Source organism: Gavialis gangeticus, unplaced genomic scaffold (genome assembly GCF_001723915.1).
Source record: "Gavialis gangeticus isolate Ggan-Ray unplaced genomic scaffold, GavGan_comp1, whole genome shotgun sequence".
Lineage (NCBI taxonomy): Eukaryota > Metazoa > Chordata > Crocodylia > Gavialidae > Gavialis > Gavialis gangeticus.
The window spans coordinates 14,902,485-14,930,055 of record NW_017729028.1 but is presented as its reverse complement, the minus strand read 5'-3'; the positions used below and the strand labels follow the sequence as shown (position 1 = coordinate 14,930,055).

Below are 27,571 nucleotides of genomic sequence, written 5' to 3'. Positions count from 1 at the left end.
GCCCCCCCCCCCCCGCTGCTGCACCATGAGGGGTGTGGGGGGTCCTCACACCCCACAAAACCCACATACTCACATCCTGCTTCCATAACCCCTTACATATACACCCCCCAACATATCCTATGCTCCCCCACACACAGCCACAACTCCTTACAACCCCCCTGCCCACACACCTAACCATACACATACACCCATGCACCCCTCCCTCATGCCACCTGGAAGTACTTAAGGTTGTGTCACTTAAAGTGGTGGTGCTCAATCTGTCAGAGTTTGAGAACTGCTGCTCTAAAACCCAAGGGCATCCTCCCTTACACTGTCTCTAATATTGTGGTGGGCGAGTGATCAGGGGAAGACTATATAAGAGCATGAGTCAGGCAGGGTCCACGTGTTTGCTAGGGGGCGTCACAGTCAGCCCTGGGGCCCAGTTCTGTCACACTCCCCTCTTGCACTCAACTGGGTGCAAGTTCTCACCAAACTGGTGAGCAGTTTTTGCCAGAGTCTGTAACGATCTCATCTTGGCCAAAGCTGAGAACCAGCACTCTATCCTTCTCCTAGATTAGCATCCACATTTGACACAGTTGACTATCTTTTCACTTCTATGACCTTGTTTTCAGTATACCCTTTAGAGGGTCCTTCTCAACCCCACCCGAGAGTCTAGGTTTCATCGAGGCTTTATCTTGCTCAACCTTCTGTTCTTCCACTGTACCGTAATTCTGAATAGTCTTATTTTTTACTTCCCCTTTTGTCTGCTTCTGGCTGTTTCTTTGGGGCAGAGGTCATTTTAATTCTGGGCTGGTCTTGCAGGTGCTATGATAGTAACATTAAACAATTCAGAAGTATACGGGCCAAGCCTGAGGTGGTCTGGGTTGTGGTGGATGACCTCATTGACTCAGTCTGTTGTCTTCTAATGTAACCTTAAAAAAATTGGGCTCTGTGACAGGAAGGAATTCCACCATGGTGGCATCTCTTGCCTATTAAACTTCTCCTGCTCTTGCTATCTATCTGTATGCCATAACTGCCTCAACAACTAATTTAGTAGCACTTAGAAAGATCTCAATGAGCAAATTAAAGCCCTGATTCATGAAGAGTATTTCAGTATAATATTGCTAGCATTATTAGATTAAAATATAGTGCTTGGCCACAAGATGCTGTCTGTTATGCAATAACAGTAGAAATAATAACCATGGCAAATCTTACCTCATAAATGAGGGTTGACTATGCCTAAACTGCTTAATACTTAAAACATACATTACTTCTGCTGTAGAAATGTTTTTATTTATATATCTAAGTAATCTGAAAATGTAATTACTGTGCTCTGGCACATTAACCCAAAAGGAGCTTAGAATTTCACAAATATTGTTGCAGTCCTTGAAAATAAACTGTTTGGAAAATAGCAAAGAACACATTGCTTGGAAACATTCTATTAAAATAGCAAATCTGCTTGTGTGTGTGTAATATGCTTTTGATCAGCACTTGCATAATTTGTTTTCCTACTGTTAATTACAGAACTGATCCTATGTTTTTATTGAAAAACTCTAACTGCACTTTAAAAGTTCGCTACGCTATAAGACTTCTATTAAATGCTACTTTTATTCACCTGTAACATGCATTGTTCTTCACTTCTATTGAATGCCAAATATCTTAAGTTAACTGCAGATAAGTATATCGTTTAGTGAAAGGGTAGCCTAATTGAATCTATTTAATGAAGAATTTGTGTCTGTTTGCATATGCATGTATGTTTAAAGCCCAGGTGGTAATATTTTCCATTCTTCCCACTTAGGATCAAAAATAGTTAAATAAAAAATGGGTAATTGTAGAAATGCTTAGTTAGTTTATAGTAGTGGTAGCTAGGGTGATAATGACCACATTCTTCTCTCATTTATATCTCTGAAATGAAGAGTTCAGTCCACTGAACAGTTTCAGTGATTTCAGTGATGTCCAACTTAAAATTGCCAGTAATGGGATGGTTGGCACAAATGCTATAGTGAAATCTGGGGTCGGAATTTTATTGTTTAAAAAAAAAGGACAGATTATATAAGGTGTATGTGAAAGTATATACAAACTCTTTCATTGATTTCCCCCCCCCCCCAATAGATATCATAGAGTTTTAGGGTTGGAAAGGACCTTGGTAGATCATAGAATCCAACCCCTTGCCCCGGGCAAGAAAGAGCGCTGGAGTCAGATGATTCCAGCTAGGTGCTTGTCCAGTCTCCTTTTAAAGACCTCCAGGGTAGGGGAGAGCACCACCTCCCTTGGAAGCCCATTCCAGATTCTGGTAACCCTTACCGTAAGTAAGTTCTTCCTGACATCCAATTTAAATCTGCCCTCTGTCAGTTTATGGCCATTATTTGTAGTTACCCCAAAGGGGGGTCCTGGTATACAGAGTATCTCCTATTCTTTGCTCTTCTGTTCCCCCTCCCCCTGCAGTGAGTTTGTAGATGGCCATAAGATCACCTCTGAGCCTTCTCTTGTGGAGGTTGAAGAGATCCAGGTCCCTCAATCTGTCCTCATAGGTCTTTACCTGCAAGCCCCTAACCATATAAGTAGCCCTCCTCTGGACCCACTCAAGGTTATCCACATCCTTCTTGAAGTGTGACACCCAAAACTGGATGCAGTAATCCAGCTGTGGCCTTACCAAAGCTGCATAGAGGGGCAGTGTCACCTCCTTAGACCTGTTGGGGATGCACCTGCTAATGCATGATATCACTTTGTCACATGGAGTACTGATGTTCATCTTAGAGTTGACTATGTCTCTGAGATCCCAAGATCTTTGTATGTACTATATTTACTCAAATATAAGACCAGGTTTCTTCCCTAATCAGCATGGGGGTAAAAAAGCTCCTCATATTACAGTTTTACACAAGGAAACCTCATTAAATGCATAATCTATCATTAAACTGATTCCAAAAGCAGCATGTGTTCAGTAATGGAAATCAACTATGAATTTGACTAAAATACAGCCAGCACTGAGCATTACTATAAAACACACGGCCCATATTGGGCACACATGCTGATGGGAACCTTTTTTATGTAGCCCTTAAGTGCCCATCTCCGTTCGGTGATACACTTCTGTGCTGCCTTTGCATGGGCGCCTGGTCTTAGGCACCAAGTAGTTTCGTGTGACCCCCAGAGAGGTCCCTGATCACTTCTGGGAAAGCCCCCAAACTTACCTGCCATGACTTCGGATAGAGCTTCAGTGAAGGGGGTTGCCATTGAGGATACCTCCAAAGATGTCACGTCTCTTGGCGGATGTACATGGGGCTCCAACCTCCCCTACACCCCAGCCATGCACCACCCTTTGAGACAAGCCTCAGGATCTTTTGCGGCTAGCCCTTAAAATGATGTCTTCCTCGGTTCCTACTCTTCCTTCTTCATGGATGGACGTCTTGGACTTCCACTCGACCAAAAGGGTCTCAGAACATTCTGCTTTAGGAGATGTTTTCCCTGACACCCTGGGTGCTCCACGAAGGATGCCGCCGGTTGCTGTTACGTCTCCGTGTTGCCCATAATTCCCCTATTGGGGTCTCTGGCTTCCAAAACCCAGCAAGGGAGAATGAAGTAAGCCTGCGCTCAGCAGGGAAAGCAATAGAACAGTGAAAGAAAAAGGACCAAGGAAAAAAAACCCTACACTGATAGAATGCTACAGTACACCAGATATGACCCGAAACCAGGAATAAAAAAGGTCAGAAATGGAGAGAAAGAAAAGAAAAGAGGAGGGGAAACCGTAGACCTGTTGGCTCTTCTTTCCCCCGCCCCCCCCACATCAAGTGCCCTAGAGAAGCATGTCCCTTGGGCTGGGACCCATGCTTTTACCCCAGCCGGGGTTTTCTTCAGTTCCTCCCAGAGCCACCTTTGGCTTGGTGTCCTAGCAGTGTTCACCTCTGGGGTCAACTCCTCCGGTGGCTCCCGCTGCCGCCACCCTCTCCCTCAGACCTTCTGATCCCCACCAGTGCTGGCAGCACCCAGCGTGGGGAATTTCTGCAGCCACTGCTGCCATGATCACTTGCCTCTGCACCAGCTCTTTGGCTTCATCCAGCACCGACAAGACTTCGCTGCCGTGATCCTCCGCAGCTCCTCTCACTCCCAGAGTTTGTTCCACTGCTCTCTTGGGGTCGGTTTTTATCTCTGCTGGGCAGCGTCTCCTCCTGACGTCACCTGGCCCCAGCTGTAGATGGATGCGGCTGATGAACTGTGTGGGTGTCTCTCCTTGGCCTGCTAGCTCGTTCCTCCCACATCCTGCAAGAGGTTTTTTTTTTTTTTTTCTTTTTTGTTCATCCTGGGTTTCTCTGAAAGCATGGTTTCCTGCTTGCCCTTTCTCTCATCCCTGGGACACCTTAAAAAAAACAAAACCAAAAAAAACAAGCAGGTATTCCCTTGGCAGGGAACTGGCACCTACTGCAATACCAGGCCAGCAGTGGGAGGGCCAGAACCAGACCGGACAACCTCCTCTTGGTGCCAAAAATTTGCTACACTTGATCTTGGCCAAAATGGCCAAGAGGCTGATGGGAACCTAGCACAAAGATAGGCCTACGCAGCCCATCTACATAACATACGATGCACTGCCCAGTGTGTTCAGTCCCTCACAGTGCCAGCTCATTCTGAAGTCATGGTGAGCCACTGCACTGAATTTCACATTTCAATTTCCTCTGCACTCCCACAGCTGAGCTGCACCTTTCTTTCCCATTTCTAATGATTCCTGTTTCTTCGCCAGCCTTAAATATCTGGCAAGCATCATCAAACAGGGTCACCCAGAATCCATCTGTTGCCCCCTCTCTAAGCCTGTTATATACGATTAGTGTTGCCCTGTCCTCCATGAGGTAAAGCCGGATCAGGTTGCTCTGCATTTCATCTGCATATATATTTTGGGAGGTTCCCAGGACTTGCAGCCAAAAACACAGAATTCCAGTCATGAGTGGAGGCTAATTAGCAGTTGAACCCTTTTTGAGGGTTGTATGTGGATTACACATGGAGACTGAGCAGTTCTGAGCTGTTGGGTCACCATGGCTTGAAATGGTGTGGTCTCTGGTGGGGCCCAGTCTGTTGAACTATATGGTACATCATGAACCCTTTGGCTTTAGACTAATATCATGCACCACTTGTGCTCTGTATAAGAAGGTACAAAAGTGCTGCTTAAAAATATGTTTGTAGAGTACCTGTGCTAAAACTTGAATCAGTTAAAAAAAAATGCATCAATTCATCTTTCAGCGTTTGTTTTTGGAGTTGGTCCTCGTTCCCATGTGCTCAGGGAGGGTAGGGTTTGCGAGTTGCAGGGGAGCGGCTATACATTTTCCACAGGTAGAATCTAAGTATTGTGGGGGGGGGTCTTATATTCAAGGTCATCTTATATTCAAATAAATATGGTACACAGAGGGGTTTTTCTTCATCATGAGGGAGGCATTAAATTAGTGTGGTAAGAATCAAGAACTCTGAAGCTTTTGAAGAAAAGGTTAGGCTTCACTCAAGATTGTTGTACCTTTTTTCCTATCTCAGTGTGACTGACTAATTAGTGTGGTAACTGGAGATATTTAATATGGTTGTTGTAGGAAAGCCAACATTTTAGCTGGAATAAGCAGATGCCTGCCACTCCTGGAGAAGCTCAAGTTCTCAATAGGAGTTCATTTGTCACTTGATTGTTACCAAACTCTTAATCTAACTTCCTACAAAGCTCCCATTTATCTTGGCTAGAGTGAAGCTTCTCAGTTTAATGACTTGACTGCTTACTCATCACATACAAAAGGTATAGATTCTTATATTAAAAAAGACTCTTTGAATACCTGTTCCGTTAAAATGCCTGTAACAAAATTACATTTAAACTCTTGTCCTGTAAGTGCAGCTCCATAGAGTCCAGTCCTTATGCCCACACGAAAACTTTAGTGGTGTTTTCAGCATGCTCAGAATTGCTTGCAAAATCAGGGTGTTAACAGTACTTTCCATATTTTACAAAAGAGTAATGATACAGGCAGGCATTTTCAAGGCCTGTTTTGAGGGTGTTTGTTTAATTTCTATCCCCCGGATTAGTAGACACCAAAAATATGACATGTGGGCAAGGCTCTGATGCATATTTATTCTTTCATTATTTTCAGGCTGATTGAAAATTATAGTTCTTGTTTTATTCTTCCTTTGATAGACTAGCTCCAGTTTGGATTCTCCTCTGAAGTTTAGACATACACTTCTCTTAGCTCATCTTAGTCACATGAGCTAAGTACAGATAGTCAAAAAGCCTGAGGCTGAATTGATTCAGTCTTTGCAAATTAATCTAAACTACAGAGATTAAATTGAGAAACAATTGGACACACATTTACTTTTGATTCAGGAAATGCAGTCACATGTCTGCAGTGGCTCAGGCCAGAAGCTAGGGGGTGCTAGAGTATGGCTTTCTGGCATGTAGCCAGCATGGACTGTGTGTTCGCTTCCTCTTCCTGCTGCCCCAAGGTCTCTGGGATTTGCAGTCCAGAATCACAGCAGCAAGACCGCAGGGTTGCTCATCACTTCTTCTGGCTTCCAGACACAAGGCTCCTTCCAGGTGCCTCTGGGATTTCTAGTCCACAGTCACAGCCAGCAGTAAATTGGAGTGGGGAAAGGTATGTTTAATCCCACTCCCTGGCCCCAGACCCCAGTTGGGGTTTGCCTGGTGGGGGAGGAGGCAGGAGTCCCCTTCTATTCCCCCCCCCCCCCAACCTTTCTCTGCTAGAGCAGACAACCCAGCCCAGCCCAGGGCTGGAAAGCATGCTAGGATGCTCAAGGACTGTGATTTAACTTGAACCAGGAAGGGGCCTGGGACAGAAGTTTTATAAATCAGTTTGACCAAGACTGATATTACATTCAACCAGGTTTACCTTAAACCACTTTCAGCCATTTTGAAACTGATTTATGTGAACCGAACTTATGTTCTGTTACAGGTTTAAACCAGATTCTGATCACTTAAACTGGTTTATGTGTAACTTCTGTCCCTAGCGTAAGGTTAGGGCAGGCTTTTATAATTCTCTACATTCAAATCCACACAATTTACTTGAATTACTATTGGTAGCTATATGATTAGGTTTGTTAAAAAAAGATAAATTGTTTCATAAGCAGTAAACACTTTTATATCTTATGATTCTGTTAAAGTAATGATTTCAAAATTATTTTCCTTAGAAATAGAACTAGGGAAAATCATGAAAATTTAAGAACAAAGACTAAGGATTTGTAGTTGTCTGTTCAAAATGTTATCCCATGCTTGTCAAACAGCTTGTCATCTCATGCTCTTCAGGAGTTAACCAGCCCTGCAAAGGCCCTACTCTGCAAAACACATGTATATGTCTGTATTTATTGAGACAAATTGGGGTCAAGATTATGTTTTTAGCATATATTCTCTTATTGTAATGCCTTAGCTCTCTGAAGGCAGTTTCCAATTGAGAGCTAGACTTTTTAAAGCTAGTCGCTTGCTTTGCACTCAGGTGTGTGCATGTGATTGGATGTGTAAGTTTATAATGAGCATATATATAGACTGAATGTATAGCTATGGCAAGAACATGGCAGATGGCCTTTTAGATGATTAAGTTCATATTTGTGTGCAGAAGACCCAGTAATTACCCATGAAAGATGGAATTCTCTTCTGGTATATGTGGATTGAGTATTGTTGGTGCTATGGAATTTTATTATAATGCACTGGCAGAGAAGTTGTCCCATAACATTTTGCATGGACCTTAGCCGCCTATATTTAAAAACATACATTGTTTAAATTTAGTTTAAAAGTTGGATAATAGTTTGTGGTTTTTTCCCCTGTATCATCAAACATCCTCAAGCATCTATTTGGAAATAGTGAAAAATGTAATAAGAAGCCACAACAACAAGGAGCCCCAAACCATGAATTATCTGGAAATGGCATTTTAATATAAAAAGGAGCTTGCACAATAAGTATCAAGAGGGAGTATTTTCCTTTAAACAGAACCAAAGTATATCCTATTGCTATTTATTTTCAGTGAGAGTAAAGATTCTAGCATGTTCTGCTCAGCATGCAATTCCTTCAGCTAGTGAAGAGGGAGTTGAAATTTCCAGTTGATTGTTCAATGTTGGCAGGCGGTCCCTTCTTTGAATCTTCCTATTACTATTAATAATCAAGAAATGCTTGCATTTACACATTCTTTTGCAGGTAGAGCAATTGTGGGTGCCTTTTTAATGCCAGAGATAGGTTTGATGCTGAATGTCATCTTTGTTGTTTACATTTTTAAAAAATTCTTAAGTAATGGAGAGCGTCAGACCAGATAAAGCTAAAGGAAAAATAATTTGCTCACTTCAATTAATCCTTCAGGACTGCTAAGAGAATTCTGATAATGGTTTTTTTAAGTATTTTATCTAACTGCCAGATAATACTAGAAAAGTATAATCATGTGGTTTCTGAAGTAGGTAATTTCTCAGTTTTGTGATTGCACGTCTGATAGATGGCTAATTGCTACCATTTGTGAGCACAAAATTGCTCCTGAAAAGAGACAATATAAAAGCCTCCATAGAAACTTAATACAGATGAGAGATGGCTGTTTTAGGCCACCTTCCATTTTTGGTTATGTAACTCTAGGAATCAGTATTTCCCATATAGTTGATAATAAAACTGATTAGGGGTAAAATGCTGCCCTGGTGAATGCCCTGGGCATTTTTTTACAGATTTTAGTGGGAGTGGGATTTTACTTTGACAGTCATATTTTTATTTATTTTTTTATTTTTATTTTTTTTTTAACAATTGGTCCCATCCATGTTTTTTGTTTAAAACTGCCCCAAGTTACTGAGCTGAAAACCAGTATATGTTATGCAGTTATGATCAATGGTATATAATCACATGAGGCATAGACTACTAAAGTATATTTTGTATTGTATTATTTAAACCTGTAAAACATAGGAAGAATTAATTTAGTCCTAATAGAATGGAAATCATTAATAACACCTCTGCTCCCACAGTATTTTTTTGGATGTATTCATTTAAATGCTTAGACAATTCATAATGTATTAACGTACATTTGCAAAACTTTCTCCACAATTTTAACACCAGACATGAAGATACCTTTCCTGAGACTAGATATATTTTTTGCCAAAAGAGTTTGTATGCATGTGTGAGATTTGTTCAGTAACATGTTAGATTTGAAGCATAAATGTAGCAGCAACTCATTTGTATAGACTTCAGGATCTCAACGGAACAGTGGGGCCAGCTGAACAAAATGAATACTACAAGCGTCAAAAATGCATAACCAGCGTTTGCATTTTTTATTGTATTTTATTTGTTTTGCAGCTGGTTGCTAAATTGGGTGGTAAGTGAAATAGTTCATTAACAAAACTTGCCAGTGTGTTTCTTATATTCTTAGAGATTTAGCAAGGCAGAAGACCTAGAGCAAAGCATGTTTTTCTAATGCTTGCCATTGTGTGATGCATATACTTACAGGATGAAAGCAGCTTTTCCTCTAACCAGTCTGCTGACTTGTTGTATTGGACAACAGCTAAAACCATGAAGGTTCTGTCCAATACGACTACAACTACAAAAGCCATGCTACATGCTGTCAGCGATGGACAGTGGTGGAAGAAATCATTAACTTACCTGCGGCCATTGCATGTAAGGAGACACTAACCCTCAACGTTATGTATGTAGTTTCATTATTAAATGTATAAGTCACTTTGCCTTCAAAGGGACCTACTGGCTGAACCCTGGAGCCAAATATTGATGCTTTTGCTAGTAGACCTCAACTCTAGTATGGGACTGTAGAGTATTTCGTTTTAAGATTTTTTTTTTTTTCTCATTGTTATTAGTTCCATATTGCCACAGTCCATTTTTCCATATTTCTTGCGTGAGCTATGGTTTCAAAGAGGAAAAGCACAGTCCAAAGCTAGTAAAATTGCAGGGCTTTTGGGATGACAACTATACATAGTCAAAAAACAATTAAAACAGTGTTATACTTTCTACTTAAGTCTGTTTCTTTTCAGTTTGTGTTCTGTTTATCTTTCAAAACATCTATTTTTCCTTATCCTGTGTTCTTTACTGTCTCTTTTCCTCAGCCTATTTTTGCAATTTTTTTTTTTTAAGTTAAGTTTAAATGTTTCAAGTTATTGGTAACAAGACAGTGCAAGATCTGGATCTACGTGGGCCTCTCTCTCTCGCTCTCTCTCTTGCTCTCTCTCTCTCTCGTCGTAGGCAGAGTCTCTAGCTTGTGGCCCAGTGACAAAGTTGCTGACCTCCTAAGCATGGATTCAAGGCCTAGCTCTGGCCAAACTAAATAGCAGGGCCTTTCCAGACTGTAATTCTCTGCCTCCCTGTGTGTGTGTCTCTCTCTGTGTCTCTCTCTCCAGTTCAGTTGTGTGTGATTTTTACACATGCAGTCTTTGTTATAGATTTGCCTACCACCTGAATATATGGCTGTTGATTTTTAATAAAATATTGTTGTTGTCCAGCTGACCTATGCTTACGACTTTCAGGGTCAAGAATTTGGAGATGTAATGAAAAGCAGGGCTGGAGCAAATGCCACAGTGGAAAAGCAGGGCTGCCATCCTTTTTATGAGTCTCTAATTCTTGATCCATACATTGCAGATGTAAGTTTAAAGTGCATGAATAGTTCAAGGGTCTCTATTAAATGCATCTTAAGGCATTAAAATCTTTGCTCTTTAATGTTGCTATAGTTATGTAATTTTGTTTCAATACTCTTGTTGAATTAAATCAGACTAATGATTTGATATCGTATGCAGCAAATTAAAACAAAGAAAAGTATAGGAATGAGCTTGATTATTGTTTCTGATGCAGAAAATTATGTAAAATGCAAATTAAAAATAATTGCAATGTTTTCTGTTTTAAAAGTCTGAAGCAACTTATGCCGCATACCAGCACAGCTCTTTGGAAAGCTTTGCAGAAGTGCTGCTAAGAACAGGAAAATTAGCAGAAACAAAAAGTGAGGGAAAAGACTTCTTTCCAGCTACAGAAGGTAAATAATATGCTCAACTCTGTATATTTCTGTGTGTGTACATGTGTGTGATGGATAACAAACATGAGCTATATGTAGGCAAGGTTCTTTGGGTAGATGTGATATATTTTATTAGACCAACTAAATAGTTGGAAAAAGTTCTTTGCAAGTTTCAGGCACAAACACCCTTCAGGTATTGGGAGACTCTGCTGGTGTTACGATTTTTCCAAGGTAGAAAAGAAGCTAAAATAAACAGGACATCTGTGAAGATGCAAATGAGTAGACACTTGGAAGACCAAAGGGTAGAGATGGAGGGTGGGGGGGAGAAGGGAGGGAAAAGTGTGAAGGAATGTCGGTGGTCAGTGGTAAAGGCAGGTTACCTGGTGTGTTAGATCAGCATTTCTCAACCCATGGGTTGTGACCCAAAAGTCAGTTGCAAGAGTATATGAAAGGGTCGGGAACAAACTTTAAAAGTGGATTCTCCTTTAAAGGAGAAAAATGTGGGAAACCACAGCTTTTTCCTTGCAGGCTGGCAGAGTTCCCGCCCCAGACACCCCACACCCTGCCGCACACCCCACACAGGATTTTTTTCCAACTGTTTAGTTGGTCTAATAAAAGATATCACATCTACCCAAAGAACTTTGCCTGCTTATGTCTTTAGACCAACACAATTACAACCAACAATCCATGAACTATATGTAGAGTACTCTACTATATAAAGAGTTGTAGCTGTGTTGTACTCTAAAGTAATGTTTTGATATTTTTTAAAAAGTTAGAAATGTTGTCTACCAGAATATTTATCAGAATACAAAAAAAGTACTTTTTAATCAGTCAGTAGCGTTTCTGGATTTCCCAAGAGCAGGGCTTTTCAACATCTTGGATCATTGTACCTCCTGGCAGCCGGATGTGGGGCAGTGTATCCCTGGCCGCCAAGTGGGAGAGGGGGGAGAGGGAGGGTGGTGCACAGCTGGATGCCAACTGGGGGAAGGGGGGAATGGTGTGCAACCAGATTCCAGGGGGAAGGGGGGTGGCTGCATGTGGAGCGGCAGCAGCTGCTGCATACGAACATCCTCCTCTGGGCGGGCAGGCGGCACCTGCACAACAGTGCGGGATGGTGTGTAGCAGAGCTCCATCCCCGCCCATCCGCGTGTAACCCCTAGGGCCTTCTTAAGTACCCCAAAGGGTATGCGTACTCCCAGTTGGCAACCCCTGCCCAAGAGTATTAATAGATCTGTTATGGGCAGGACAGGCCACTACTTGAAGGATGGTATCTACTTAATAGAAATGGTCAAGCTGTGCACTTAAAGAATATCACTGACCTACAGGTAATGAGAAGCAGTGATATGTTATATAGGCCCCTGGTGCACAGAACACTTAAGACATGGTGAACCAGTTAATCACATCTTAAGTTGTTACCTTGCCACACATTAATTGTTAATTCAATTAATGGTGTGAAAAAACAATGTAATAACTTTGTGGCTGGCTTCTATCATATCATTAATTGAATGTGTGGCCGGGCTGGGACTTCCATCCCTAGTGTGCCCATGCAGGGGTGGGAGCCCATTGGCGGGGACACCTTCAGCTGGATGCACCCCCCTGACTGAGAGCCCAAGCAACTGGCAGGGCTCACAGCTGCGAGAGCTTTCTAGTTGCTTGTGCAGAAGGATCCTGAGCTCCCTGTGCACATGTAAAATGGCAGAAAGTGCTATTGTGAGGGTCGTGTATCAGATCTCATCACACCTTTACTTGGATATCTGTCAGGGGCCACAGTGTATGTCATAGTATCTGTAGAGACAGATATGCATTCCTTTTAAAATTAGTTCAGATATTGTATTGTTTTGATAATATACTGTCTTTGAATTGCTTTTTTTCCAGCATTCTATTTGCCCCCACAGTTGCTCATTTAAAATTCCTGGATTTCCTTGAACTTTAAGAAAAGATTCAAATTTATCTATGGATTATATTTAGTTGCTTATTAAAAGTAAGACCCTCAAACTGAGCATTTCCATTTCTTTTTCTGCAGCAATTATACATCTTTTCGTTTTAGCTGCCTCCTGCTGGCTTAAGAAATGAACTATTAAAATATCTCCATGCTGTTAGTGTCCTTTGAAGGAAGATGTCTGTCTAATAGTTTGCTCTATGGGCAGTTCTGCCATGACAAATTAATGTATTGGTTCACATGAAATGTAAAAAAAAAGTCTTGAAATTAAGCTTTTTCCATAAGACATAAATTTTTCACTGCAAAGTGATCCTATCCATCCAATTAAAAAGTGCGTGTTTGTGTTAAGAGTATACATTGGGCCAACTCTGGATATATGACTTGTTTTCACAGGTTTTTGATAACCTCATAATATAGTACATAATTGTGAGTATTGAAAAGTCAGTAGCAGTGATTATATGAGGATGGTTTTAGGCTGTCTTAGTGTAGCTTGAGTTTTAGTATTTGTTGAACTCCTGTCAGCTGTGAAGTGGTACTGGTTGCATCAAGCTCCCACAGTTTGGCTGATCTGTGCATGTGCTGTCAGGATACTACTACTTTTGCTGCTACTACTAACAGCCTTGTCAGTTGTAATCAAGAGCCTGCAGACTCCAGTTCTTAGTAACAAAGACTCTTTGGGGTTTATTGCTTACAAGACCACCAGAACCTGACATTATACAGATTCAGGCATGACACCTTTGAGGTTTATTTGCTGAATATGGCACCAACATGAAGTGGGGCCCCTACCTGATGCAACTTATTCAGGGTTCCCAGCCCCCCTTGTATACACTGATCAAAATAACTTTGTCAGTTCCACCAGTCACTAAATGTGTTTAGGTGACATCATTCATATATGATTTTCACTGAACATTGTGACTTTCCTACCAAATAGGGGGAACTGTTTACCAAGACACCGTGGGTACGGCTTTAGTGTCTTGTACCCAAGTAATCTATTGTTTATTAATGCACTGGCCTTCTGAGATGTCTAGATGTTTGTACTCCCAGTTTTGTCAGTGCTTCCACTTAGGTCCTGTATTATCTGCTTTCTGGAGACACCAAGGCCTGTGGCTCAAACTGTTACTGAGACCTACTTTGCTATATGCTGTTAACAGGCTTTTGTATGATTTCTATGTGTATTGATCCTGTATGATAGTGATGGTTTCTACCTGGATTGGTCAATGAATGAACCATCCATGTTCCATTAACATCTACAGTATTTCGTCTATATGAATGACCTATTTTGTCTTGTATATGAAAAGTATACAGGTTTCCAACTGTATGGGTCTTACTTAAAGAAATGGGAAAGGTATGAGAAACAATATATATTGCTTTGTAATAGCAAATTCTGTGTACATCCAGAACACTTGTTACCATCAAGTTTTGTATTTTAGGTTTTGGTTGTTCTAACTCATCAGTCGTTTATAAACTCAAATTTTGTGATTGGGCATTTGCCCAGGGATTTGTTTTAACATACACATTTAAATGTATATAGTGAAATGGGAACATGATTGTTTAGGTCCCACCTATTGCTTCAATTTAGTTCATTCAAATGTAAATTTAAATAACAGAACACTTTTGCTATTTTATCCCCTCCCCCCCCTTTTTTCCACATCTTTTGCTTGGTTCCCAGGCAAGCAAAGCTTTGCTGTAACTGATCCACACAAGCTAAGGAAATGCTGACTAAATTGAAGTACTGTAAAGTGTAATCAGCAGTGGCTCAATGTGTATTTGGAAAGAAGTATCAAGTGGTGTTCCACAGGGCTCTGTCCTAGACCTGGTATTGCTCAGCATCTTCATTAATGATTTGTATGGATCTGGGTTTTCTGTTTCCCATGGGAAAAATGCGGTAAAACCTGGATTTTCTCATTTTAAGGAGAAAAGCATGGATTTTCTCCTTGAAAGGAAAAAAAAACCCATGGCAAATGATGGGCTTCCCTTTCCAGGCTGGCAGGGGACACTGTGTGTGTGTGTGCATTCACTCATGCACGTGGCTGCCAGGCAGCCCAGTGAGCATCTCTCTTCAGGTAAGTTTGGAAGGGGAGGAGCAGAATTGAGGCCCCCCCACTGTGACTGAGGAAAGGAGTTGGGCAGGGCTGGGGCTGCTGCCCAGCTTGGGTGGTGTGTGGGACTGGGGCCCAGGGCCAGAATGCATGGCCACAGGGCCTGGGTGGGAGCAGGACAGAGCCAGGAGTGGTTTATTAGTGGTTGTGGGCTGGCTCCTCACTCCTGTGTGCACTCCCAGGTGGAGGTATGGGGGGTGGCATGTGTGGTGGCGGAGAGGGGGCTGCCTGCTGTGGGCTCAGCAGCCCAGTGGATGGGACCTGGTATAGCAGGGCAGAGCAGAGCGGAGCGGGACAGGGAAGGTCATTGCTGATGCTGCCAGCCCCATGTGGTTATGGCGAAGCACCCCCTGCCCACCTAGCAGCAGCAGGGGTGGCAGCATGGAGTTGTGCCCCTTGCTGCTGCTGCTCAGGGAGGGGGTGCCTCACCATGGGGGTGAAGGGCTCGCAGCAGTAGCATCGAGCTTCCCTACCCATCCCTGCTCTGCCCTGCCATGCTCTGCCCTACCCACTGTGCTGCAGAGGTCCCTGAGGGAGGGCAGCAGAGTGGGGAGCCCTGAGTCCACAGTGGGCAGCCTGCATCCACCCTCCGCCCCCACCCAACAGGCTCTGCTCCAGCCATGCCATCCATGAGGGGAGTGGGAACCGGGCTCCGCACTTTGCTCCACTGCAGCAGCTTTTGCATCCTGTGGGTGGCAGCCCAGGCTCAAGTGCTGCTGGGAGGTGGGGGGTAGGGGGCTGTGCACCTGGGTCTCTGGCCCCATAGCTCTGGCAGCTGCGGGATGCCCTCTGGCAGGTTGATGCTGGCAGCTGCCAGGCAGCCGCCAGGCATCTGATGAGGGCAGCCATTTTGGACCTAGGGCTGCCCATATAAACAGGGCAGCTTTGCTGCTGTAGGCCAGGCAACAACATTGCCTGGCCGTAGGGCTGCTGGTACCATCTGGAGGTAAGGGAGGAGCTGTAGGGGATGGATAGGAGGCTCCTAGTCCTGAGCATGACCTAAAACTGCACCGTGCTGGGAGTGGGTGGCCTGGTGGGGCTCTTTGGCACAGGATCCCCCAGGAAATGCCAGGCCAGTTATCACCCTGGTGGAAGACAGGTAGGGGTGCCTTAACCCTAGCCCTCACCTTTGGGTAAGTTGCGTTCCATCAGAGGTAGTTGCAGGGGTGCAAACCCCACAAGGGAGAGTGGAGCCACGTACGGCTGAGGCCGCCTGAGCCCTGTGGGGTTCGAGACCCCAAGAGGGAAGGTTGGGGCCAGGTACGGCTGAGGCCACCTGAGCCCTGCAGGGGTTTGAGACCCTGAGAGGGAAGGTTGGGGCCAGGTATGGCTACGGCTACCTGAGCCCACCAGGGAGCAACCCCCCCACCCCTGTGGCCCCAGTGATGGGGGTGGAGATCTGGTAGCCCCAAGTGAGGGGGCAGTGTTGGGGAGCCCTGAGCAAAGGGGGTGATTGTGGAGCCCCAAGTGAGGGGGCAGAGTTGTGGAGCCCAGAGAAGAGGGGGTAGTTGTGGAGCCCCGCATAGGAAGGGGGGGTCTGTAAGATCACAGACAAGGTAGCACCACGACCTGCTGCCCCAGGGGGGGAGTGAGAGTCCCCTGTGAGACCCTGGGGCACCAGTCGTGGTGTGAGGTACCCCAGCTCCCCACGTCCAGGAAGGGGGGCCTGGAGAGAGTGTGGGCTAGTGAGGCCGGAGGTAGAGTACCCCCTCAACTGGCCCGTGCTGGGGCCAGGACTGAGTAGGTCAAAAGGGCCAGGCACCCACCGCGAGGAACACCCTGAGTCATGGGCCTGGAACCCCGCCTGGCCTTTGAGGTGAGGCCAGGGCCTGTGTAGGGCCGAAGGTCCTGAGTAGGGACCATGCCTGAGAGGGGAGCCAGCTACCTGGAGCTCAGCAGCCCAGATGAAGGCGGTGTAGGCTGCCAGAGCAGCAGAACCAAAGGAGGGTCCTATGAGGAGGATTCTGGAGCCTAGTGTGGGGCTGATGTGCTTGTAACATCTGGATGCCATCTGCGAGGCTTGGGCTGTGGTGTAGGGGAGGGTCGGAGCTGCAGATAGCGTCCCCTGGCATCGGAGCAAAACATGGGCAGCCTCCCGCTGATTCAACTTCTACTTATTCATTTTCCAGCAAGTCATGGCGGGTGAGAGAGGCAGGCGGCATGCCTGGAGGCAGATGGGAGGCTGGCTACGGCTGGCCCAAGAAAAGCCCACTTTGCTATAGGCATCAGCAGGGCCGGGGCACTGTGCGCAAGGGGTGAGGTGCACCAGTAGGGCTGCGGGGAAGGGGGGGCTGTGGATGGGGAATGGTATGGGAAGGGCACCAGCATATCATGGCTCATCAGCACCAGAAAGCAGCAGGTGGTTAGCTGCAGCTGGCCCATGTCCTGGTGAGTGAAGACGGCAGGGGAAGCACTGATTTTTTTTTTCCATGATAAAAACCCCAAATCAAATGCTGATATTGTATAGGTATCTATAATTTGTTTGATTATAGTTACTGAGGCACTGGTAGGCTTCCAAATTGCTTTAAAATTGTAAATATATCAATAAAACATTGTGTTTAACTGACACATATATATAGTGGTGTTTCATTTGAATCATGGAAAAACATGGATTTGGGGGTTCTTAATCAGAGAATTTACACATTTTTCTTAAAATAAGAGAATTTGTGATTTTTAAACCAGAATTTCTGATTTTTTGGAGGAGGGAGTTTCCCTCAAGTTCGTTTATTTTATACAATATATAGAAGGATAGTTTGCACAGGTTTTACCTGTGCAAAAGTAAACTAAATACTGAATTGGCAGTGCATGCCCCTTCCCTGAGGATAGCTTCATGCTGAATGGACAAAACCAAAGCATTATGGGCTTGATCCAAAGCTCATTGAAATTAGTGGGAGTCTTTCCATTTCAGTGGGATTTGACTCATACTCTAAACAAGGAAAGAAGAACATTTCATATCTTAAAGTTGCTTTGATTTATGTTCCAAAGTAGGTACACCAATATTTTGAATTGCAAAAAAAAAAAGGGGAAAGTCGTGCAAGGGAGACATTCCCCCTGAACATGGATCAGGAAGCAAACTTCTTCTCCGGGTTGTAAAAGCATCAGCAGTAATTAAGACTTTCTATGAATAATTTGAGCTTGCTGGTCCTCCTCTTAAGACATGAGATACTAAAAATAAGAGAGATCACATAATTCATGGTATCCTTTACCTGTACTTTCTGCCCTTTGCTAGAACGGTCATGGCATCAAATTCCACAGCAAAAAAAAAAGCAATGGTGGTCCACACAGTGTGGTCTACAGAGAAGTTTATATTCTTCTAAATTTTAGAAGACAAGATCTCTGCTAGTAGATAACCCACTATTGCTTGTTATTTAAAAGAGAACTATTCCAATATATTCTGAAGTGCCTGTATTTACAAAGGCTGTCTTGAAATAAGCCCTAATGCATGGGGAGGTGGAGTAGGATTGGTAGTAGAAATCTGAGGTCATTTGAAAATGGAATTGAGAACATATATTTTCTTTAAAATTTGTGCATTTGCAGATCTACTATTCTTTTGGCATAGCTTCAAACATTGGATCTAATTCTTCTGAAATTGATCTCAGTTGGAATTTGTCTCAACTAGTGTGGTTCTCACTACTCTTTGAAGACAAAATATTAAATCTTTTTACAGCTATTAAAGTTAAAGCCTTTGAACTGAGTTTCCAAAATAAAAAAAAAGCAAATTTTCTATGAAACCTCAATGAATATGAGATCTTTCTCAGAGTGTTCTGTTCTTTCTAGTGTTGCAGCAGAACTGAAATGCCGGAGCCATGAGGAGAAAAAGATGTTGGGCTGGGGGACACCTTTCCCTGCAGTAAAATACTTGGCTGGGAAGAGAAGTGATGGCAACTAGATGGCTCAGTGTCTAGTTAGTAGCCAGTATCAAGTGGAGTGCCCCGGGGGTCAGTCCTGGGGCCAGTTTTGTTCAATATCCTTATTAGCAATCTGAAAGATGGGATGGATTGAACCCTCAGCAAGTTCATGGTTAATACCAAACTGGGGGGTATAGTAGATATGCTGGGGTATAGGGCTAGGATGCAGAGTGACCCAGACGAATTGGAGACTTGAGCCAAAGGAAGTTTCATGAGGTGCACCAAGTACAAGTGCAAAGTCCCGCACTTTGGACAAAAGAATCCCATGAACTGCTACATCCTGGAGACTGACTGGCTAAGCAGCAGCTCTGTAGAAAAGGACCAGGGGGTAACACTGGACAAGAAGATAGATATGAGTCAGCAGTGTGCTCTTGTTGCCAAGAAGGATAATGGCATACTGAGTTGCATTAGTAGGAGCATTGCCAGCAGATTGAGGGAAGTAATTGTTCCTCTCTATTCAGAATGGGAGAGGCCACATCTGGAGTACTGTGTCCAGTTTTGGGCCCCCCAATGTAGAAAGGATGTGGACAAATTGGAGAGACTCCAGCAGAGGACACTGAAAATGGTTTGGGGGCTGGGGCACATGACTTACGAGGAGAGGCTGAGGGAACTCAAGGGGGAAGAGATCAATGTTGTAGACCTCAACTTTAAAAGAGCCTTCAATCTGGTATCCCACCATCACCTCTTGGCAAAACTAGCTAACTGCGGCCTTGACGTCACCACGATCCGCTGGCTGGGGAACTGGCTCTGCGGTAGGACCCAGAGGGTGGTGGTCGACAGGAGCCAATCGTCTTGGTGCACTGTGACCAGTGGGGTCCCACAAGGCTCTGTCCTAGGGCCTATACTGTTTAACATCTTCATCAGTGATGTGGACATTGGTGTCAGAAGCAGACTGGCCAAGTTTATTTAGTCTCCAGCAGAGAAAATAGAGGGGATTTGATAGCAGCTTTCAACTCCCTAAAGCGGGCTTCCGAAGAGGATGGAGCTGGATTGTTCTCAGTGGTAGCAGATGACAGAACAAGGAGCAATGGTTGCCAATTGCAGGAAGGACAGTTTAGGTTAGATATTAGGAAAAACTTTCTCACTAGGAGGGTGGTGAAACACTAGCATAGGTTACCCAGAGAGGTGGTGGAATCTCTGTCCTTGAAGGTTTTTAAGGCCTGGCTTGTCAAAGCTCTGGTTGGAATGATCTAACTGGGGTGGTCCCGCTTTGAGCAGGGGGTTGGACTAAGTGACCTGAGGTCCCATCTAACCCAAATTTTCTAATTTCTGTGTTTCTATGATGCCCTGTTCAGCGCTGCTCCCATACATATACATGCCTATGTTCTCATCGTCCAGCCATTTTCCCATTAGATATCTGTCCATCTGGGAGACAGAAGTCTGGGTTGCCCCTTCTCTCCAGATCTCTCTTATTAAAAGAAGGAGCTCAAAATACGCTTTCTTTTTTATACTACCACCAATAGTGAGGAAGGGGTATCAGGATCACAATTCTTTTTCCTTCACTCACCCAGTAAATTTATTTTTAAAGAGTAGTTAACACATTTTCTCAAAAATAGCATGTAACTTTTTTCCAGAAATCAGCTGGTGGGAAATGTATGCACATTTTAAGCAGGAAATACAGTAATAACAACTTCTGCTCGAACGTCTGTTCAGGCAGTAGAAAATCACGTATCTGCTACACAGGGGGCATATAGTGAGCACGTGTGGCACCCTTGCTCCTGATTGTGGACACCTTTGTTTTTCCCATGCCTTCAACAGGCTAACTGAAAAACCTCAATACAGTTATTAATGGAGACTCATCATAGAAACGGATGTAGGATTTGGGTGGAAGGACCTGTTCTTATATGAATCAATTCTAGACCAACTGCTGTTACATAAGCCGGATATTTGGCAGAAAATAAAAGATCGCTGATAAGTTACTGGATTTACTTACTGAATTGTTCACTAGTAAGAACAGCACACTTGTAGGATAAATCTGAATGGTCTGGTAACCTGGATGCGATTTAATGTGTGTTAATACAGATGATTACCAGATCTTTTATCCAGGAATTTAAAAAATGTAGGTGTTTTTACAGGATGTGGGATGTGTCACGGAAAGTCATGATTTTTTAGCTTTTACGAATAATAGCAGATAATTCCTGACAAAAGTGTGACAGGAGAAATCACCAGCTTAAAAGGGTTTTCTGTCTGTCGTGATCTGGTAGCATATATAAGGAATCGGGTCCATGGGGACAAGAGATGAAAGATTCATATTTCCCGTCTAGCTGGGACAGACTGAAGCAAGAGGAGACACCTGAGAATAGTGTTTTGTTACTGTTTTGTGATGCTCATAAGTTTTATGATTTGATCAATATATTATGCCAAGAGGGAAGGACTTTAAATGGCTGTGGCAACAAATTGATGGTATTCCCCTTCTCTGAATGATGGAACAGCCTCCTTGTTAACAGTGAACTCTCAATACAATAGTGTAACTGCAAAGGCTAATGTACAGCAGTATCATTTGCACTTTAACAACACATTTTTCCATATCATGGAAAAAAGATACTTGGTTCTCATGCAACAGGTCTCATCAATGTATTATTTAGTTAACAAATCTATATGGGCAAATACACATGAATATTGCTTAGAAGTCTGAATCAGAAGTTGTTAAAAGGAGTAAACTCAGAGTAGCAATTTAGTATTATCTAATCTTAATTATATATATTCTGAGTTTATTGAACAAAATATGTTTCTTGTGTCTGATTCCTCAACTGATGACAGGTTAGATTTGAACTCTGACAACTTTAAACTTGTCAGAAAATTCTTTAAAACTTAAAGGAGATGGGAATAGGAATCTGGTCAGTTCTGGCTGGGGAATCCTTAGGGCTCAGTAGACAGATGTTTATACACAAAATAAGGTTGTTTATTTATCTGGCTGCTTTAATGGATAACGATTTTTAAATCAATAATGCTGGTTGTTTTCCTCCTGTGAATGTTGCTTTGAAAGATCCCATTCTAGGGTTTCCAGAAAGCCATTTGGTTTATGTGGTGCCAATCAATTTACTAAATATTTTTTTCTGTGATCCTTGGTTTTAACAATTCCAAATCTTCCTGATTTTTTTTTTTTATTTTTTTATTAAAAAAAAAAACAAAACCTAAAATAATATAAAGTAAGGAAACAGTGCAACTCCTTTTGAAGTCAATAGCAAAATTCCCTTTGGCTTCAGTGGGATCTCCAAGAGGTGTTCTAAGCTAAGATTAGGGGCCAGTGTAATAGGAACACTTGGCATATTAGGAATTAATATAAGATAATACAGAGGAGTAGCCCTTTGGCTGATTCATGTCTCAAACAGGTCTAACGTTGGCTTGGAGAATTGCTCTTATGTGACATGGCAGTTTTGGAAATCTCCAGATTTGCTATTTACCTATACCCATAGCACTGGTCTTCATAGGCTTGAGTTGAGCTGTTAAAATTTTGTGAGCACTGTGCACAATGGGTTTGTTTGGCTCTACATCCAGAGATAACAAGTAAAAAGCATCACCCAAAATGTACCTCACATCATGATTATTATTTTCAATAATTACAAAGCAGTTTTTTTTATAGGCAGCAAAAATCTTACTTTTTTGACGGTTCTGGAGCAAAGTCTGGCTTACAGTATCTTTCGTGGAGGACCTATCTATTAGAGGAGAGCTGTTGACTAGTTATCCCTGGTAACTTCAAATTATTCAGAAAAGCAACTTTGATTTATCGGGGAGTTGGAAGATCCACTTTAGAAGAATTCTGTCAAATTGCTACTCTCAAACGCACTTGAAAAACACAGCGAACTCATTACTATGATTGAAGAGCATAACTGAGACGTGGCAGTAGATAGAAAAAAGAAAAGGATTAGTTCTAGGTCCTTTCAGATTACCCGAGACAGGATATTACAGCCTACTTCTGAAGGCCTAACCTTTATTGTGCTTTGTATAATCAACCTCTTCATACTCAACCAAGAAAATGTTTAATTTTACATATGATGATTTGCTTATATATACCTCAGATGTCTAATTAGGGAATGGTATTATGGTTACATTTATCCTAAGGACCTAATCCAAGAATGCAGACACTACAGAATCTAACCCCCACTCTAATCTTCACTACTTCTGGTTCCAAGTGCAAAGTCAAGGCATATGCTTTGCTGTCAGTAATAAAAGCACACAACATAGCAGATATAAACCATAATTTATGCATAATCTGAGATCCTCATTTTTTAATCCATGGGCATTTTTCCTTTGGGAGGAAGAATTGCACGTGATAATTGGTTGTCATATTCTTATGCATTTTTAAAGAGCGCTTGAGTCCAGTGGTGATGGACATAGTACAGGACTCTAAATAGAATAAAATAATATTAACTTTTGTTTTGGCCATGGTGCCACTTTTGTTTGTACAATTCTCAGCTGAACTTGACTATATAGGATCATGCATTTACAATGGTGTCTGTATCCATGGCCAGTCTTTTCTTCTAATCTTAATAGAAAGCTAGGTCTCTTAGGGGCATCATAACTATATTTTGATGAAGACAGACCACCAAATATTTGCCAGCAAGATGATTTGTAGCATATTTCTAATTCTTAATGCAATTCGTGATCTATGTTTTATAGCTATGTGTTTATAAAAAAATATATATATTAATGGTTCCTGGAAGTATAAGTTAGGCTTAAAAAATAAAGCACTTTAAAACTTTCTGATAAAGCTGCTGCTGTTCATTGTCTGCTTAACAAGGATTTAACAACTGAATACTCCATTTGATCAGCTGAGGACTGCACATAATTTTCTTGTCACGCAATGCATTCAGAGGCATACATATATCCAGTATAACCAAATTCCTTGTCATGTAAGAGTGCATATTAGAAGGAGCATCCATATGTTGCAATTTCTCTCATTTGCAGTTTGTAGAAAGCGCTCTCTAAGGCTTCTTACTAGCATGCATATACAAATAGGATGCCTATAGAGCAGTGGTTGTCAGTGTTTTTTGAGCGGTGGTTTAAAACACACCAGCTTGCGTCTGTGGCGTGCTGCTATTTATGACGCAGCTGCTGCCACCACTGCTTCTCCCCGCCACCCGCATGTGGTCTGGGCAAAGCTCCCTACCACTCAGCCACAGTGTAGGAAATCCTTCTATCACTAAAACCCCTATTCTGTACATATGACTCAGAATCTTACAAGAAAAGAAAAAAAACTTGCTCTTATGCTGGAGGTAGATGGGATCTTTTTTTTTTTTCTCCCCTAGGCTAAGGCATAGTCTTCTTCCTTTTAATTTCCCCACACTGATGTTATAGTCTGTAGATAGTGTAAATGTTAGACTGTAGATGTGAGATGTTTTTCAGACATGTTGACTTTTTTCCGCACCCAGTTTCACTTTCAACTTAAACACTCTGAAAGAGAACCAGCCAAGTTGGCTTTGGAGTATTGCACTTAACGTTTTCTTCAGGCACTCTTCTTTTTCCAGTTGCCTGTCTTGGTAGGGAAGGAATATTGGAAAGCCAAGGCCAGAAAACATGCTATATACTTCGGTACGAAGGGGGTTTGGTTTGTCTATCCTACCAGAATTTTCCTGCCAAAGGGACACAATTTGTTAAAAACAAAAGTTATTGCTTATTTTCGCAATATCATGTAGACACTCTTAATTCTTCTTCTCTCCCCCTCCCCCCTTCTTACTCCCAAATAGTTGTTCTGTTAGTATGAATGGATTTTATACTTGCAGGATAATATTGTTGGCAGGAAAGTTCTTCTTTCCTTTGTTTGAAAGTCAGTACAAAAATAGGTGACTTTCCATTCATGTCAGCCAGGTTTGGATTACAAGGTTGGTGTCTCTCCAATCTGTTGGTATCTCACCTTTTGCATACCACTTCAGAAATAATTCAGTGATGCAGTTAACTAATTTCTACACACTTCATCAGATGCATCATCTGAACGAGCTGATTTGTACAGCTGCTTCCAGGTATTCACCTGTCTTAACCAGCACTTAATTTTAGAGAGTTTTCTTTAAAATTGTATTTACTGCTTTTGGTGCCATTATTTTTGTCTTAATAAGGCAGTAAAGTTAAGATTTTTGTTGTGTATAAGTTGTCATGATGCTTAGAGCTGGGGAGATGACATATATTACTCTATTCCTCTCCTTGGTTTCTTTAATGCTCATAATTTTATACTACTGCCTTGATTTTTACAACCACCAGATTGAGTTGTAAATCAGGTTAGAGGACGTTTCAGAAATTTGGCTTAGTTTGGTTACTGCATTATTTCATCTTGTTGGATTAAGGTACAAAACACTGGCCTGGAAGTTAAGGTGAAGCAACATTGCAGTTTAATTGCACATTAGCTGTTTCTGGATTGCACTGATTAGTGTTTAATTAAACGTATAGAATGCTTCAAGCTAGTATCTAATAAAGCATGGTTATATGGAAAAACATTTCACTTTTTTAGCTACAAAGGGCAGATGGATCAGTAATCAGTGCCTTCTTCCCTCTTCTCATGTATTTCAGTTCTCCTACAACTGGCTAATGATGCCTTACCAAATGATATGACCTTGTCTCTTGCATATCTGCTTGCATTACCACAGGTATGTCTACACTGATTTTGTATTTGAGCTCCTGTTCAAGTGCTATCCCTGTATTAAGTTCTTATAATTGTTTTCAAAAATATTCTTATAGTTTTGTTAAAATTAGTATGTTTTATTGTAATAAAATCCAGCTTGAGCAGGTAAGTATGAAGAAGATATTGATAGGCCCTTCAAGGGTTCAGCCATGACTTGGGAGAGTGGTAGAAAGATTTTTTTTTACATTAAAAAGAGCCTTTTTTGCTGATTAATAACTCAAATGAAGCTCATAACTTTGCAGTTGAATGAGAGTTGATGTTAGGTTTGGTATAGGCTAATACAGTATTCTATTTTTGTAATTATATTTTTGTGATGCCCATTTTTGCTTTGTGGTTATTTAATTTTGGAGGGAAAAGTGGGATGCATTCATAACTATTTTATAACTCCAGTTTGGGAATAGTTTCTAAAAAGTTTGTGCACTTAAAGTGGTATGATTATTCTTTCATTTAAAATAATGCCGCTTTTTCTCCTAGGTGGTAGATGCGAACAAGTGCTTTGAAAAGCAGTCACATTCTGCTTTATCTCTCCAGCTGGCAAGTTATTACTATAGCCTGCAGATTTATGCTTGTTTGGCACCATGTTTCAAGGACAAATGCCACCCCCTCTATAGGGTTTGTTCTCTCTTTTTTTACTGTATTCATTAATATGCAATATAAAATCTAGCATAAAAAGTTAGTACATGACTTAAGGAACAGATTTGACTCACTCTGGGCAGACATACTGCCAGTAGTTATTTCCTCTAGTGTTCTGTAAACTGACAGATGCTTAATATTAAAAAAAAAAAAAAATAGTACATGCTTTTGATGCATAATGCTGCATACTACTTAAGTGCATTAGCACTTTCAATCTTCAAATTACTTTACAATACTGGCAGTCATAATATGGCTGCTCACAGTGGGAAGAATGGAATGTCCATCCAAATAAGAACTCCATTATTTGAAGGGACTTCCTTTTTTGTGATCGAGTATTGTTCTCCTGAACCTTATGTTACATGCTGCTGTGTTGAAAATCAATTCCTAAGTGTTAATGATTCAATAACTTGCCTTGACAGATTGTTTTCTACTACCCAGGGTCTCCCCCATTCATAACTAATGGTTAATGTCTCCCACCTATGGAATTCAGGGGCAGTTCAATTTTATGGCTTGAGGCTTTAGGACAAGTATCTGTCCTTTCTTTTGAGGCCATGAAATTTTTCTGCTTTCAGGAGTTGAACAAGTTATTGCTTCAGTTTCTCCTAACCATTTTGCTCTACAGTTGTAATTTGCCATAGTCTACCTCCTCCTTCCCCTTCTCCACCAAGGAATAGTATCACTCCTTGTGTTCTGGAATTCTGGTCTGTGAATGTGCCTCCTTTGTATTATGATAATGCAGATAATTAATATCTTGTTCACATTGCGTGAACATACCAGTTGTATCCTGTTCATTTAATTCAGTCAAAAATGTTGAAGTTTTAGGACTTCAAAAGTTCTGTAGGTGTGGGGTTTAAAATCCTGTACCAGCCAACATGTCGGTCATCATGGAAGTTCCTTGAGATATTCAGGAAGTGACTGAGTCTTGTTTGAGGAAGATTTGTGAAGTAATGCTCCATTCTTCTGCAGCGTCCCCCTTTGATAGAAGGATGTTCCCAGTTGGTTCCCACATAATTCCTTAGTTTGCAATCCCTAAGTTTTGTTTCTGCAAATTTCCATTCTTTTATTCTAATAGTCTCCTCTAATAATAATTAAAACTTGCTTCTCCTACCCTTGCCCTACTTGTGTGATTTGCTGCTTGCTATTTCCCAGTAGTGATGAATGAGGAGAGAAGCTGTGCAGCAGAATGAGAAATTTCTTTCCTTATGAGTTTCTGTGTATGAGCAGCTTCTTTTCTCATTCAGCCTTGCAAGGTAGTCTGTAGGCCTGTGTGAAGTGGCTAGTATTCACTTAGGATTCAGCCGATTTGGGGGATAGTGATTCAGTTTGGTGATTCGAATCACTGTCCCGAATCAATTTGGCCGAATCTGATTCAGAGATTTGGCCACTGCCAAATCTCCAAATCAAACAGGCCTCATCCCTGCCTGTTCTTCCAGCCACATCAATGGCTGCCCTGCCTGGCCCCAGCATCC

General features: G+C 42.1%; 1 protein-coding gene across 1 annotated transcript in view; it reads left to right on the top strand.

Moving 5' to 3' along the window:
- The window catches only part of NBAS (neuroblastoma amplified sequence), a 457,208-nt gene that overhangs the window by 230,644 nt on the left and 198,993 nt on the right, over positions 1 to 27,571 (top strand). The window contains exons 36-40 of the mRNA XM_019520763.1: positions 9,407 to 9,574; positions 10,432 to 10,545; positions 10,808 to 10,931; positions 25,358 to 25,434; positions 25,944 to 26,081. Of these exons, the coding sequence (XP_019376308.1) occupies positions 9,407 to 9,574; positions 10,432 to 10,545; positions 10,808 to 10,931; positions 25,358 to 25,434; positions 25,944 to 26,081 (621 nt within the window). The remainder of the gene's footprint in view (positions 1 to 9,406; positions 9,575 to 10,431; positions 10,546 to 10,807; positions 10,932 to 25,357; positions 25,435 to 25,943; positions 26,082 to 27,571) is intronic.